Raw genomic sequence first — 17,013 nt, 5'->3', positions numbered from 1 at the left:
CCATCTCTACTAAAAATAAAAAATTAGCCAGGTGTGGTGGCGCATGCCTGTAATCCCAGCTACTTGGGAGGCCGAGGCAGGAGAATCCCTTGAACCCAGGAGGCGGAGGTTGTGATGAGCTGAGATCATGCCATTGCTCTCCAGCCTGGACAACAAGAACAAAACTCCAGCTCCAAAAAAAAAAAAAAGGAAAAAGAAGAGTAGAAAGGCCACTGAGAAGATGGTGAGGAAGAAGGAAAACCAGGAGAGTGATACTGTGAAAGCCAAGAGAATAAAGTACTTTAAGGTGGGAGTTGACAGCTGTCTGATGCTCCTAATTGGTCAAGTAGGCTGAGATTCTGCTGCTCGATTTAGCAATGTGAAGGTCATTGGTGACTTTGATGGAGGGCGGCTTTGGTGGAATGGTAGCAACGAAAACATTGCGTGAAAGGGCTCAAGAGAGAATGTGACAAGAGGAATTGACAATAGTGAACATAAACAGCCCTTTTTTTGAGGGTTACAAAGAAATAATGGCAAGTGTAGTTTAAGGTTTTATAATTTTTAATACTTGGTGAAATGCAGCATTTTTATATGCTGTTGGGAATAATGAAGTAGGAAGAAAAAAATTGAAATTGCTAGTATGATGCCCTTCAGTAGTTGAGAGGAAATATAATCCAATGCATCATTAGAGGTTTGACCAGAACACAAACAGACCAATTGTTAACAGAAAAGAAAGACATTTACACAGATGTTGGTGGGTTATTATTGTATGACTTCACAAATAATTTAAAATAAGAAGTAAAGTCATCAGCTGAGCGAGTATGGAAAACAGGTATTGAAGTTTGAGGAGGTAGAGGTTTGAATAGTTTGGGAGAGGCCTAAATTTGATTTCCTGGGTAACGCAGAAGATCTGTTTAAGATTTGTGGACATGAATTTAAAATGGAACCAGTAAATATGGCTGTGAGTTTTCCTTTGGCCCTGTTTAGCTGCTAAGGTGCTGGTGTAGAATAGGGAGGGAGCTGGATTTAACTGGGTTGTAATTTTGCCAAATAGAATGAAGTGACAGAAGGACAAAGGAGGGTGTGTGTGAAGAAGTCACGATGAAATTTAAGCTGATTAATGAGGGCAAAGGATCTGAAGGAGATGAGGGATTGTGAAGTGTACATTTTGTTTGGATAATCACTGGATTTGAGAGAATGATCTGGAAAGATGACACTGCAACAATTGAAATTGAGATTTTAATGAGTTTCAGTCGTTGATAATGAAAGAGATTTTACTTGTATTATCTCTTTTAATCCTTTCAACAAACACTATGGGTAGATACCCATTAGTGGTCTATAAATGAGGATTATAAAGAGAGTAAGTCCGCTTGCTCTATGTCTCATAGGTAACAAGTGATAAGTTGATAATTGAATATAGGTATCTCTTAGCAAGCCCGTGCTCTAAACCACTACACAGTAGGTTGTGGGTATACTGTTGCATTTCCAAGACAGTGACATATTCTAACACAGAGTTTTCTAAGGAAATTTGGGGGTAGAAGTGGGGAGACTCACAGTCATCTGTTTCTCATATAGCCTGAGAGAAAAGGAAGAAGCAAATGAAATAATGCATATTAAAGTGTTCAAATATAATAAGGTAGCATTTGAGAGTAAGAAATACCTGAGTGTTTTGAGAATCTGGTGACCCTTTCCCCCAGAAAATATAAACACAAATACAAATACAAATTTTGTATATAGTTTTAGAAACCTTTTAGAGAGTCTGCATGAACCTCGGACTCCCACATAAGTAGATAAATAACTTGTTGCATTTGATTGAATTACTACTGAATTGCCTCGCCATTTCCAGTAGAATGAGTTAAAGATATAGAAACTTACTCTTTCTTTTTGTGACACGTTGTTATAATGAAATCTTTATGTTAAGATTTCTGAGACCAAAGTGGCATACTTATTAAAGCATAGTCATTACCAGTCTTTTCAAGTATAAGATTTAAAATTAAACATATAAGATAATTCTTTTCAGGCTCAAATTTTAAGTCTATTGTCATCCCCTTTTTGTGTGAAAGAAACTACATTCGAGAAACATTAAACTTTAAAGATCTAGGAGGTAAAGCAGAATAAAATGTAAGCAGTGCTATTAGTTCTTATTTGTCTAGTTGTGAAACCTACAACTTGTGAGCGTTTGAAGACCTACTAAAAATTGTCTAAAGGATATAAATTATGGCTGAGTCTGCTGTTGCGTCTCAACATTTTAATTTTTAAGGAGTAAGTTACAACTCTTCGACTGTCGACTGTCTTTCATGCTTTAGAAATTCACAGCAACCAGAAACAGAATCGGAATTTTCAAGACTGGGTGAAACTTTATATTGTAATCTTAACATATACATATCCAATTTGTGGCAGCACCAGAATTCCAGATCTCTAGGTTTCTAAGTCTAATACTTTTGTCTAGAGCTGGCAGGTTGTGTCTTGGAGAAGGTTTTAAAAAATTCTTCCTTACCATAATGTTGGTATAGAGAATGGGGTAAAGGTATTAGAAGATAATACAGCCAAAAATATAAAAATATATGTAACTGTCATATATTGCGAAAGTACTATATTGATCTGATCATTACTAAATCTAAGTGTCTGTATTTCAAGAATTTTAAAAGATGTTTTTTTCTTAGTAACTAATACAATTCAACTTCTTCTTTCTTTAAAAAATAAAACCTTAGCCTCGGTCCAAGGAGTTCCTCTAGAATCATCAAATAATGATATTTTCTTCCCAGTCAAACAAAAGATTCAGTGCCGGCAGGAAAAGAAAGCACCACTGCACAATTTAACTTACGGTAAACTATTTTTGGTTTGTTTTTAGTTTGTATATTTAAGTATAAATATATAGTTAAATGTTCTAGGTAATTATTTTCCTTGTGTGGGCATTAAACTTTGGCTGTAGACAAAAGCTTGAATCGTAAAAGAGACACTCAGAGAAAGACTGGGCAGGAGGGTGGAAGATTCCTAACCTAAATTTATCTCTTAGTTTCCTATGATCCTTATATAATTTTTTTGTTTTGTTTTGTTTTGTTTTGTATTTTTTGCAGAACTTCCAACTCGGAACCAAAAACAGGAAAATTTTTTGGCTACGGAAGCCCCAAGCAAGAGATTAACTAGAGCTCAATTGGCTAAACAAATTCTTCACTCAAAGGAGAATGTAGTTGCAACCACTGGGTCCAAAAAGGACTTGTTTGTTTTAGAAGGCATTGATTCTGCTGATGAACAATTTCAAAATACTAATGCTGAGACTCTCAGTACTAATTGTGTTCCTATTAAAAATGGCAGTCTGTTAATGGTTTCTGATAGTGAGAGGACAACAGAAGGGACTTCACAGCAGGAAGTTAAGGAAGGAAATGGCAAAACAGTGCCTGGGGAGACAGGTCTTCCAGGTTCCACAGAAGATACCTGTAAAATTGTACTTGCAACACCAAGACTTCATATAACAATACCTCGGAGGTCAAAAAGAAATGTTTCAAAGCTTTCTCCAACAATATTTCAAACTATTACAAATGGAGTTAAGAAAAATCAGGTGGGAAAACTTTTAAGACAGATATTTATTTCTATTTTTGCCCCATTCTTCAAGAGCTTGAGCATTTAATGTTCTCTCATTATTTTTTTTTTTCTAGCTAGGATTTGAACCTGTATGCTTCAGTATTAACAGTGTCTTCATTATCATGTTTTATTATTTACTGCAGTGACAGTGTGACATAGTGAAAAGAACAGTGAGTTGAATGTAAGAAGAGCCACGTGTTAAGTCTTCCCTCGCTCTATTACTAATTGTGTAGTCTTCAATAATTTACCTTTTCCCTTTGGTGATGAACATTGAATTCATTCCTACTCTTTTTTTCTGATATGGTACTATTAAAATAGTTAGATCAACTAAGATAGAAAGGAACTGTAGCATCTGAAGATTTGAGAATTTTTCCTAAATTAAATAGAGTAATCAATAAAAGACTTCAGAGCATCGAACTGTTACCTTAGGACAAATTCTGTGAAGGAAGTGGAATGGAAATACAAGCTTAAGGAGGAAGATGCAGTGTAAAATTTCCAATTGTTAAAGGTTTGCCCATTAATTATTTATTTTTGAGCAGGAGTCTTCTTCTGTCACCCAGGCTGGAGCACAATGGCACGATCTTGGCTGACTGCAACCTCCACTTCCTGCGTTCAAGCGATTCTCCTACTTCACCCTCCTGAGTAACTGGGATTACAGGCACCTGCCACCATGCCCAGCTAATTTTTGTGTTTTAGTAGAGGCGGGGTTTCACCATGCTGGCCAGACTGGTCTCTAACTCCTGACCTCAAGTGGTCCTCCCGCCTTGGCCTCCCAAAGTGCCAGGATTAGAAGCATGAGCCACGGCGTCTAGCCATTAATTCTTAAATGTATGGTGGTGGTTATCAAATTGAGATGGTGTATAAATTCCATCTAAATTTTAATTAATAATTTTTTAGATGAGGCCTTACTCTGTTGCCCAGACTGGCCTCTTGGGTTCAAGCAATCCTCCCACTTAAGCCTCCCTTGTAGCCATCTAAATTTTAAAGAGTGACATACCAGTTATGGTTTTATATCTCAATATATTCACTAGAAATCCCATTATTTGAAAATATGTAAACTTTATCTATTTACTTATTTATTTATTTTATTTATTTTGGAGTCTCACTCTGTCTCCCAGGCTGGAGTGCAGTGGCGCAATCTCAGCTCACTGCAACCTCTGCCTTCCAGGTTCATGCAAATCTCCTGCCTCAGCCTCCTGAGTAGCTGGGACTACAGGTGCATGCTTCCATGCCCGGCTAAATGGTTTTTTTGTGTGTGTATTTTAGTACAGACGGGGTTTCACCGTGTTGCCCAGGCTGGTCTGAACTCCTGAGCTCAGGCAATCTGCCCGCCTCAGCCTCCCAAAGTGCTAGAATTGCAGGTGTGAGTCACCATGCCTGGTCTGAAAATATTTAAAACTTTTAGTGAGAAGTTTTAGATGTTGAGTTAAAAATATGTGAGATGGGTTAAGCAACAAAGTTTGAAGACAAACTGTTCTAAGAGGCCCCACAGTACTAATTTAATCATCTCTATAGTGCTATTTATCTCAGTTACCACAAGAAGTCCAAGCTTTCCAAAACTCTTATCTCTATGTAATTCTGTACTTCCACTAATTCTGTCTCAATTTCTCACTCATACCTAACTCTCTATACCTTACATTGTGTCCTTTTGAACTCCAGTTCTGTCATCAGCAAAATGTTTTACTGCCAATCTTCTATGAAGATTCCTTACCCTGCTCTAACTAAAATGTGGCTTCTACAAACAACCCACTCAAGTGGTAGCTCCTTTTTCTCTCATATCCCACATTCCATTGGACCTAGAGATGACATAAGGTGTAGCTCTCTTGCTCCTCATTGCTACTTCAGGCAGTTTTTTCTTCCTTCTCTCTAAAGCTTCTTTGAAGCACATGCCGTAAGACTTTACCAGTTGTATTCATCTGTAACACAACCTCCTAGTCATGACCTTGCATTTCTAAGTATTTGACACCTGTTAGTTTTCCTTCTACTACTTCTGTCATAATCTCCGGTTACATCTACACTCGTTTAGGTGATCCATCCAACTACCTTTTTTTGATAGTCAGTGACCTTTCTCCTACCTTTACCCTCTACCGTATACATCTCCATTGCTTCTCATTACCAAATAAACATGCACTGAATTTTTCAAACATGCCAGTCTCTCACTGCCAACTCCTGTAGTTGAGATCATTCCCCTCTAGTACCGTTCCCCTACCCTTCACCGTCAATACTCTGACCCCTCTAAGACAGCGTTCATCCATCAACTCTCATGTCCTCATTTCGCTAGTCCATCACTATGACTATTAGAGGTTTTAAGTCTCAACTCTCTTTTTTCCCTGTTTGTCCTCCTCTGGCTAAATGCCAGCCCTGGTTAAATTTAACTGTACAGTCCTGTGCCTGACAGCTGAAAGTGGCTAGAGCAAAACACACAACCATATTGGCTTATCTCATTTTAAATTTGACAACAAACCTTAAATGGGCTGTCAGTATTGCCCCATTAGTCCTGGTACATTTCACTTGTCAATCTACTCTCTGACTTTCCTGGAAGAGTAACTCACCTTTTCCCTCCTAAAACCTCCAGATCTTCTCATTCCCATTTCATTGAGAACTTCATAATAATCCCATCAGAAAATCTACCTGCTGCTGTTTTCACATACTCTGCTTTTTCCCTCCTATTAAAATGGATGAACAATTTATGCTCCTTTTCAGAGCCCATTCATTTCCTTTTACCTTAGGTGGTAAGGACATTGCCCTTTCAATTGCCCTCTCAATTTTTTTTTCCTGGATTATTCTCATTAACATATAAACATGTTGAAACATGGCCTGCATTTTTTAAAAACATGCAAAGACCCATCTTTCCTTTATCCCCTGTCCAACTCTAGCTGCTACACTATTTTTTGTTTCCCTTTATATAGCAAGACATTTTGAAAGAGGTGTGTAGTTTTAAGTTCTCCATTCCCCCTTGAACAGGTTTCACCTTAGACTATTCATAAAATATCCACTATTTTATGAATATTGCCCTTTCCAAGTTCAGCAGTCATCTCCATAACACCAAATCCAGTGACAGATTCTTATTTCTTTTTTTTTTGTTTTCTTTTTTTTTGAGACAGAGTCTTGCTCTTGTCACCCAGGCTGGAGTGCAGTGGTGCGATCTTGGCTCACTATAACTTCTGCCTCCTGGGTTCAAGCGATTCTGCCTCAGCCTCTGGAGTAGCTGGGATTAGAGGTACTCGCCACACCACATCCTGCTAATTTCTCTTTTTAGTAGAGACGGGTTTTTACCACGTTGGCCAGGCTGGTCTCAAACTCCTCACGTGATCCGCCTGCCTCAGTTTCCCAAAGTGTTAATGATTACAGGCGTCTTATTATGTCTTTTTTTTTTTTTTTTTTGAGATGGAGTCTTGCTGTGTTGCCAGGCTGGAGTGCGGTGGTGTGATGTTGGCTCACTGCAACCTCTGTCTCCAGGGTTCAAGTGATTCTCCTGCCTCAGCCTCCCGAGTAGCTGGGACTACAGGCATGCGCCACCACACCCAGCTAATTTCTTGTATTTTTAGTAGAGACGGAGTTTCACCATGTTGGTCAGGATGATCTCGATCTCCTGACCTCGCGATCTGCCCGCCTTGGCTCCCAAAATGTCTTTTTTTTTTTTTTTTTTTTTTTTTGAGACAGAGTCTTGCTCTGTTGCCCAGACTGGAGTGCAGTGGTGCAATCTCAGCTGACTGCAGCCTCCACCTCCCGAGTTCAAGTGATTCTCCTGCCTCAGCCTCCCAAGTAGCTGGGATGACAGGTGCCCACCACCAAGCCCAGCTACTTTTTGTATTTTGGGTAGAGAGGGGGTTTTACCGTGTTGGCCAGGCTGGTCTCAAACTCCTGACCTCAGGTAATCCACCCGCCTTGGCCTCCCAAAGTGTTGGGATGACAGGCATGAGCCACCACGCCTGGCCCCTAAATGTCTTTCTAAAGAAGTGTGATGCTTTATATTTTGTATTCCAGGATCTTTCCAGATTTTCTACTACATTGCTGGCCATCCCTTCTCAGTCCTCTTTGCTATTTCCTCTTCCTTTCCCCAGAATCAGTCCTAAAAATGTTGGAATTACTGCAAATCAGCCCTAGAAATGTTTCTCTACCTACACACACTCTCTAGGCTGTATTTCCAGTGTCATAGTTTTAAATTCCATCTCTATGCTGATAGCTCTCCAATATGTTTCCAGCACAGAATGTTCTTCTCAACTCTACACTCATGTGCAGTTGTCTGTATGACTTTTCTATTGATATCAGATAGGCATCTGAAATTTGAAATGTGAGAAAACGTGAGATTCTCATTCTTGATTTCTTTACCGTACCTTCTCCATTGTCCTGTATTAGTACCAATTGTAATACTTTTGGCCCCAGTATTTAGGCAAAATTTTAGATTCATCTTGGACTGTTGTTTTTCTCTGATGCTCCACATCCAAACCATGAGGAAATCCCATTGACTCTACTCTCCTGAATGTGGTCTCTTCTCGCTGTTCAACCACTACCTCCTAGTCCAGGGATGACTGTCATAGCCTAGTGGTCTCCCTGCTTCCAGTATTGCTTTGCTCCTTTTTCTCCTTTTTCCCGACAGAAGCTAAAATCTTGATATAGTCTCATCTCTACCCAGCAGTCCCTTAAAATATCAAGTCTCATTCTGTTCAGAATCCTCCAGTAACTTGTCATCTCAATAGAAAACACTAAGCCTTTACCACGGTTTATGGAGCTGTACTTAGTTAATCCTGGAGATCTCCAACCTCACCACTTATTCCCTCTCACTTACTCCTTTCATATTATGCCTTCCATGCTGCCTACCTGGGTCTTTGCGCTAACTCTCTGTGCTTAGAAGAATCTTCTTGCTGATATCCATGTGACTCATTCCTCACTTTATTCAGTTCCCTCTTCCTAGACGTTCTCTGTTTTGTCTTAAAAAGCACCTCATTTATCTAATACCTTATATTTATTTTTCATAGTAATTATCACCACCTGACATTTTCATATTTGTTTAGATGCCATTATCCTGCTTGCCTCCACCCCCACCCCAACACACACACAAGAATGTTGAACCTAAGAGAGGCAGCTGTTTAGTTTCTCACTGAATCTCCACTATCTAAAACATTGTGTATTGTTGAATGAATAATGAATGAACATTTTGATATATAAGCAGGATATAAGCTGTATAATAGTATGGTACAGGATTATTATCTCCATCTGACTGGTGCGTTGATATATCTCAGGTAGTTCCAAATGTGGGAGAAGGTAAAAAGAGAGTAGTATTTACTGCTGCTTCCCCAAGTCCTACCTATAATTTTTTACTTTTTTCAGAAAGAAACATTTAAAAGGGGCTTAAAAGCAGAAGCCATATCTGTGTCTTGGGTGAGGGTAAGACAAGATGGTGGATCCCCTCGCCATTACTACTGAGACCCACGGCTTATAAACCATCCTACTTACAGTTTTTTATTTTGATGTATTTGCTTCTTGAGGGTCTTGTTCTGTCGTCTGTTGAGGCTCACTGCAGCCGAGGCTCAAGTGATCTTCCCACCTCTGCCTGTCCAGTAGCTGGGACTATAGATGTGTATCACCACACCCAGCTAATTTTTTAAATTTTTTGTGGAATCTTACTATGTTGCCCAGGTTGGTCTTGAATTGCTAGGCTCAAACGTTCCTCCCGACTTGGCCTGTCAAAGTTCCGAGACTACAGGTTTAAGCAACTGTCCCCAGCCATCATTTATAATTTTTTAAATGGACATAATTGACATGTGCCATAACAAAGACTGTCCCATTTTAATGTTTTTTCCTGATTCAGTATAAAACTACAGCTAGAGAATTTGTTTTTATTTGTAAATGTATAACTTTATATATAATAAATTGCTACTCAAATTATTCCATAAATTTTGACTTTTTTCTCATCAAAAGTAGTTCAATTTTAAATTTTATGAAATGTATATACAATAATTTTTTTGCATAGATTGTCATAAAATGTGTTCCATTAGAATGATATTTTACTTGTAGTAAGATAATAAGGAGTTCTCTGAGCTATTCAGATGTTTACTTTGGAATAAAATGCTGTTAAATCTAGATTACCAGCAGTCACCTTTTTAGTTTGTACAAAATTGGAATACAGGTCTAAACTTTAAAAAAAAAAAACCTCTAATTTTTTAAGGACAAAACATAACTGACTGCTTTTCACTCCAAGTTATTGGGCTTTTTGCAGGACTTGGTGTTTTAATCTGTACCTTGGGATTTTACATGATTTTTTTTCCCCACCAGTTGAGATTTGATAATAGAATATTTGAAGTATAATTGCTTCTTGATTGTAGAACAAATGCAGTACAACCTGAATTCATTCTTTTCTGTTTCATTGTATACAAGAATTTTACCTATTGCTATTTAGAATAGAATGTGAATCTTACATCAATGGCACTAAGGAATATTTGGATTAGTTAGACAAGTTTTTTCTTTTAGTGTAAGTTAATTTTGTAATGCTCATGCTGCAAGTAATACAGGAAATATGTTCTTTGTTTTATACCTTATTAGGTAGTTCAGCTACAGGAATGGATGATTAAAAGCATCAATAATAATACTGCTGTATGTGTAGAAGGAAAATTGATGTAAGTATACTATTTCAGTATTCTTTTAGTAAAACTTTAGTTATGTGTAAGCACTTAAGAGGTGATGCATGAGAAATAGCATCCTCCACAAAACAATGACCTAACAAGGTTATGAACTGAAGGCAAAAAAGTAAAATTACTGTGCAGGTCCTAGGCGTGTTGATTGCTACCAGCTTTTTTGTTTTTGCATGTTTACTCAAGTTATTTTTAAAATAGTGACAGTGTTAATTTGTATAGTGCTTTTTTTTTTCTGAGGTGCTAATAAGTGGACTGGTATTATCTGCTTAATTATATATGATCAGTTAATATTTACTACATGCATTTCAGTCCAGATTCTTACATCTAAATTGGGACAACCAGATATAAATTACTGATCCAGAAAAGGAATCAAAATTACTTAAAACTTTGCCATACAGCTACATATTAAGTAATCATTGGCACTTTCTGGTTCTCCCTAAAGTGAGAGCATCACCAGGTAAGTGGGCTTTACCTAATTCTGCTACTCTATTAGCACCATTTCCTATTCTTCAAGGCCAATTTCTTAGTGCTACAAATATTTGTAATGAAATGTTATAACTGTTCTCCAGCCTGGGTGACAGAGCGAGACTCTGCTCAAAAACAAACAAACAAAAAAATTATAACTGTTTAAGATACTTATGTAAGTTTATAAGTTGAATGTGTAAAATCTGTATTGTCCATTCTTTATCTGTCTGCTTTGTGCACATTTCCTTACTATTAAAGATGCAGTGTAGATTGCCTTTGTTGGAATTCCGTTGCTGCTGCCTACTATCTGTATTACCTGGGCAAGTTATTTATCCCATCAGTCTGTTTCTTCATCTGTACAATGTGGATAATTGTATTACTTACCTTGTTAGTTGTGCTGAGGATTAAATGAAAGGCTAGAGAACAGTGCTTTTAGAATGTTATTTAAATGTTTCTTAAATAAGTAATTAAAGCAAAAAATAATTGAAGAGAAGTAATACTGTATTAAGGTATAATATATGAGTTTAATCCTAGTTGACCAAAGAAAAGTAACTTGATTTCCTTATTCGTCATGCTTATCATTAGTATGTTTATTATTATCAGTTACCTGATGAATGGGACAATGTTCATCCTTTATCTAATACATCTTCATATTTTTTTCTATTTCATATTTATTCTTTAAAGAAATATGAAGAATAGATTTATGGGTCCGTGATTTGATACGGTAATTTCTTTTTTCCCCACTTAAACCTCTTTTGGTACCTTCCAAAATGAAAGGTAAAAACATTTGGCTGTATAGCGAGGGTGAAAAAACACCGGAATAGCTGGATCCAATCTACTTTTCTGCATAAAAGCTAACACAGTATAGACCCTGAAGGAGAGGGACAGGGAGATCATCCTTTGGAAGCTTAGCATCAGTTAAGCTGAAGCTGCAAGTATTTATTGCCAGCATCAGATACTGAAACAAGGCCTCTGCTCCCTTACTAATAATATTTTATAGAAGGGACATGGTTTGGCCACAGTATAGTTTTTTTGGTACAATATTGGGATTAAAATAGCCAAGCAGTTGAGTTCTGCTTTAATGTTTGGCCCTCAAGTATTTTGTAATTAGACTAACAACATTGTTAGTGTTGCTATAGCTAGAGTGTAAAATTATTTTCTGTTAGAAATTTCTATATGAATATTTGACCTTACCAAAACTATTTTTTTTCCTAGAGATATCACTAACATATATTGGCACAGTAATGTGATTATAGAGCGGATTGAGCACAACAAACTTAGGACTATATCAGGCAACATTTATATATTAAAAGGCATGATAGACCAAATTTCCATGAAAGAAGCAGGTAAATGACTGTCATTATTGATAAGTTATTTTAAGAAGTAAAGCAGTTAATCATGTTTCTCACAGTAATACACATTTTTTAACTTTTTAATTAGGTATTTTATAATTATGAATAAATCAAAACTAAAAATTAACTAATATGTAAAACTTGTATAAAATTGGTATTTTTTTCTGATTTTTTTTTTTTTTTTTTTTTTTTTTTTGAGACGGAGTCTTGCTCTGTAGCCCGGGCTGGAGTGCAGTGGCCGGATCTCAGCTCACTGCAAGCTCCGCCTCCCGGGTTCACGCCATTCTCCTGCCTCAGCCTCCCGAGTAGCTGGGACTACAGGCGCCCGCCACCTCGCCCGGCTTGTTTTTTGTATTTTTAGTAGAGACGGGGTTTCACCGTGTTAGCCAGGATGGTCTCGATCTCCTGACCTCGTGATCCGCCCGTCTCGGCCTCCCTAAGTGCTGGGATTACAGGCTTGAGCCACCGCGCCCGGCCTTTTTTTCTGATTTTTATAACTCTTCTTGACAATTTCTAATAAGTTATGTGATTTTTTTTGGGGGGGGGGAGATGGAGTCTTGCTCTGTCTCCCAGGCTGGAGTGCAGTGGCACGATCTCGGCTCACTGCAACCTCCACCTCCGGGATTCAAGTGTGATTGTTCTGCCTCAGCCTCCTGAGTAGCTAGCTGGGACTACAGGTCCTGCCACCATGCCCAACTAATTTTTGTATTTTTAGTAGAGATGGGGTTTCACCGGGCTGGTTCTGTGCATGACCACTTCCAACATGGCACAAAAAAATGATGCAATAGCAACTGCAGGTAGCTGTGGATAAATAAGCCTGCAACAACACCCTTGGTTTCCTGTGGCCAGTCCTTTTCATGCACAGGATCCACATACGCCCCCAGGGAATGGACACAGAAGTGTTAAGAGGTTTGGGAATTTTTTTTTTTTTTTTTTTGGAGACTTGCTCCATTGCCCAGGCTGGAGTGTAGTAGCATGATCTCAGCTCACTGCAACCTCCACCTCCTGAGTTCAAGCGATTACTTGTGCCTCAGCCTCCTGAGTAGCTGGGACCACAGGCGTGTGCCACAACGCCCAGCTGATTTTTGAGACAGTGTCACCACGTTGGCCAGGCCGGTCTTGAATTTGTGACCTCAGGTGATCCGCCCACCTCAGCCTCTCAAAGTGCTGGGATTACTGGCGTGAGCCTCTGTGCCCAGCCTAATTTGTGTGAGTTTTAAAATATCAAATGAAATACTCCTTATTTACAAGGAATTGTGTTATAAGAATACAATTTAACTCCCTGATTCCTGTCTTTGTTGAACCTACCTGGCACAACCCCAGTCCTGGTGTAACCTGATTTTCTACCTATACCTTGCACACAGCTGAATATAACTGGAGAAAAACACATCCAAGTAGTCTAAATTTATGTTTACTAGCAACAAGTTACAGTCCCTTAGTGGTTTCTTGGTGCTGCTTGGTATCCTACCATATTTCCCTAATTCATTCACTCTCCTGTCCTTCCTGATGACTCCTTCATATTTTGAGAAATCTCCAATACCACCTCCTTATTACCCTCTCTCAGGTGGGCAAAGTAGGGGAGAAGGCAGAGCACCTGAGCAAGAGGAACAATCAGAAGGATATTTCTTTACCACGTCTACTCACCTGCTTGGATCAGCACCTGCTTTTATTATGGATGAACTAGCACATTACTGTCTGTCAGCCTCTCCATTTGTACACTAGCTCTCATTTTCTCTTTTACTCAAGGACGTTATTCCAGTAACACTCCCTTCTCCTTTTTTTTTTTTTTTAAATTTCTGTTTTAACCACATTTCTCCTTTTAGCCAGTATTGCTCTCATTTATAGCAAAACAACTCATATAGTTTGTTTATATTTACTTCTGTAAATCTAATTTCTCTTGAATTTTCTTCCATTTTTTTTTTCTTGAACTCTCTTTAACCTCCCCGGTTCTTCACCAAAACAACCCGTATCAAAGTCACCAGTGGCCTCCACATTGCTACGTTCAGTATACACTTAACAGAGTTAATCATACTTACCTTTTTGAAATACTTAGCTTCTCTAATACCATATTCCAATTTCTGTGCTGCCTCACTGCCTGTTCCTTCTTAGTTTCTTTGTGTATTTCTCCATTTTTTTTTTTTTTTTTTTTTTTTTTTGAGACAGAGTCTTGCTCCGTGGCCCAGGCTGGAGTGCAGTGGCCGGATCTCAGCTTACTGCAAGCTCCGCCTCCGGGTTCACGCCTTTCTCCTGCCTTAGCCTCCCGAGTAGCTGGGACTACAGGCGCCCGCCACCTCGCCCGGCTAGTTTTTTGTATTTTTTAGTAGAGACGGGGTTTCACCGTGTTAGCCAGGATGGTCTCGATCTCCTGACCTCGTGATCCACCCGTTTCGGCCTCCCAAAGTGCTGGGATTACAGGCTTGAGCCACCGCGCCCGGCCCCCCATTTTTTCTAATAATGGGGTAGCTTGGGGCTCTTAATACACTCTGTGGTGTGCTGATTCCTTTTAGTCTTTAAATATAATTTATATGATGATGAATGCGAATTTTATATCTCAAAGCAGGACCTCTCCCGTTAGTACCCAATTCATTTTCCGCCTGTTTATTTGACATCTCCACTAGGATGTCTGTAGGCATTTCAAACTTAATATATCTAAAACCTGATCTTTTCCCTTAAATTTGCTAAACCTATAGTATTCCCCATCTTTCCATGTGTCAGTAGCCAGAATTCTTGGAGGCATCCTTAAATCCTCCATTTCTCTCATACCCACATCAGTGTGTGGGTCAGTACATCCTATTAATATATCTCCAAAATATATCCCAAACTGAGACCTCTGCAGCATCACTATAGTCCAGACTTTCCTCATAATTTGTCTGGATCATTATAGTGGCCTCCTAACTGGTCTCATTCTTTCTCCCCTCGCTCTTCCACAGGCTCTTCTCAAAATAGCAGTTTGCTTTAGCAGTCCTGTTAAATAAATTAGATCCTGTAGCCCCTCTGCTTGGAATTTTTCCATAGCTTCTCATCTTGTCCAAAGTAAATGGCCAGTTCTATAAAATGACTCTAAGGCCTTATATTATAATCTCTTATGCTTCTTACTGCCTCTTGTTGCACATGTGAGTGGCCTCCCAAGTTCTAACCCCTCCTCATGCCACTTCAATTGTTTCAAACAGGCCAGGTATACTCTTGCCTTGCACTTTATGTTTTGTTTCCAGTATTCTAACCCCATATTACCACACAGCTCAATCAGTTTGTTCAAATAATGCTATTTCATTGAAAACTTCCCTGATTATCCTTTTTAAAATTGCTGTTCGCCCCTCTACTCCCCCATGAACATATCAATACACCTATCCACCCATCCCTGCATAACCATCTAACAAACAAGATATTGTACTTATTGGTTAGCTTTTTTTCCCACATTAGAAGGCAAGTTCCATGAGGATAGGAGTTTTTGTCTGCTTTGTTTACTGCTGAATTCTGAATATCCATAATAGTACCTGATGCATATTAAGCAATAAGTGTATATTTCTTGAATTATTTAATGAATTAATTATATCTCTTTAAAATTCTAGGCCTTTAAATACTTTTGTTGTTGTTTATCCTTAAATAGGGTATCCAAATTATCTCATAAGGAAATTTATGTTTGGATTTCCAGAAAATTGGAAAGAGCACGTTGATAATTTTCTGGAACAGTTAAGGTAAAATGTTGTTTTATGTTTTTAGAAGTCAACTTTATTGAGATACCTTTACATTGTATTATGTGTGTGCATAATTTACATTTAATTATGTGTGTGCCACCATGTCCAGCTAATTTTTGTATTTTTAATAGAGATAAGGTTTCGCCATGTTGGCCAGGCTGGTCTCGAACTCCTGGCTGCAAGTGATCCACCTGCCTCAGCCTCCCAAAGTGTTGGGATTATAGGCATGAGCCACTGTGCCTGGCCTGAAGTACAGTTAACATTTAATTAAATTCACCTGTTTTAGATATTTGTTTGTTTGAAATGCCTTTTTTTTTTTTTTTTTTTTAATCTGAGATGGAGTCTCTGTCACCCAGGCTGGAGTGCAGTAGCGTGATCTCGGCTCACTGCAAGCTCCGCCTCCTGGGTTCATGCCATTCTCCTGCCTCAGCCTCCCGAGTAGCTGGGACTACAGGCACCCGCCACCACGCCCGGCTAATTTTTTTTGTATTTTCAGTAGAGACAAGGTTTCACCATGTTAACCAGGATGGTCTCGATCTCCTGACCTCGTGATCCACCTGCCTTGGCCTCCCAAAGTGCTGGGATTACAGGCCTGAGCCACTGCACCCGGCCAAAATGCTAGCTTTGAAGTTTGCTTTGGTCTGTGAAACATTTCAGAAGCAATAACATTTTACTAGAACTTCTGTCGAATTTAGTAAATCTCAAAGGAAAATAAAACTTTTGACATATGTCAAAGAGTAATTCTTAATCATTTACCCTTCAAAAGGCATGCAGTTATTAAATACTAATGTGCAGTTCTTCCTTCTTTTTTTCATTCATTTTCTCAGTAGTTATGGAGTGTCTGCTACTTTACAGACACTCTAGTTGATGCTGGTGAAACAAGAATTTGATTTATTCTTGCCCTTGTGGAACTCATAAGGGATACAGACTTTAAACTTAATCATAGCACAAATATAATAATTGATAACAGGGGCTGGCATTTTTTTTCTGTAAAGGGCATATTCTGTAAAGATAATATTCTTGCGGGCATATTGCCTCTATTGCAGCTATTCAGCTCTGCCATTGTAGCAGAAGAGCAACCATAGATAGTATATACATGAATTAGCATGGCAGTGTTTTAATAAACTTCATTTACAAAAACAGGCAACTGGCAGTTGTCCTATAATATCAGTTTAAGTAGGAATTTTAAGAGCATATAGTGGGAAGCAGTTTTCAGATCATATTTGAGTCCTTTGACTTAAGATGTTACACCTCAGTTCTTTGTGAAGGAAGGGAGTGGAAGCCATGAAGGATTAATAATGTAAG

At 38.5% G+C, this 17,013-nt stretch overlaps 1 protein-coding gene across 1 annotated transcript in view; it reads left to right on the top strand.

The window, feature by feature from the left end:
* MIS18BP1 (MIS18 binding protein 1) overlaps nt 1-17,013 on the top strand; it is a 55,439-nt gene that overhangs the window by 8,285 nt on the left and 30,141 nt on the right. The window contains exons 3-7 of the mRNA XM_007986602.3: nt 2,691-2,804; nt 3,057-3,538; nt 10,105-10,178; nt 11,877-12,007; nt 15,621-15,708. Coding sequence (XP_007984793.3) covers nt 2,691-2,804; nt 3,057-3,538; nt 10,105-10,178; nt 11,877-12,007; nt 15,621-15,708 — 889 coding nt within the window. The remainder of the gene's footprint in view (nt 1-2,690; nt 2,805-3,056; nt 3,539-10,104; nt 10,179-11,876; nt 12,008-15,620; nt 15,709-17,013) is intronic.

The sequence above is a fragment of the Chlorocebus sabaeus genome, chromosome 24 (assembly GCF_047675955.1).
Source record: "Chlorocebus sabaeus isolate Y175 chromosome 24, mChlSab1.0.hap1, whole genome shotgun sequence".
Lineage (NCBI taxonomy): Eukaryota > Metazoa > Chordata > Mammalia > Primates > Cercopithecidae > Chlorocebus > Chlorocebus sabaeus.
This window is presented reverse-complemented; position numbering and strand designations above follow the sequence as displayed.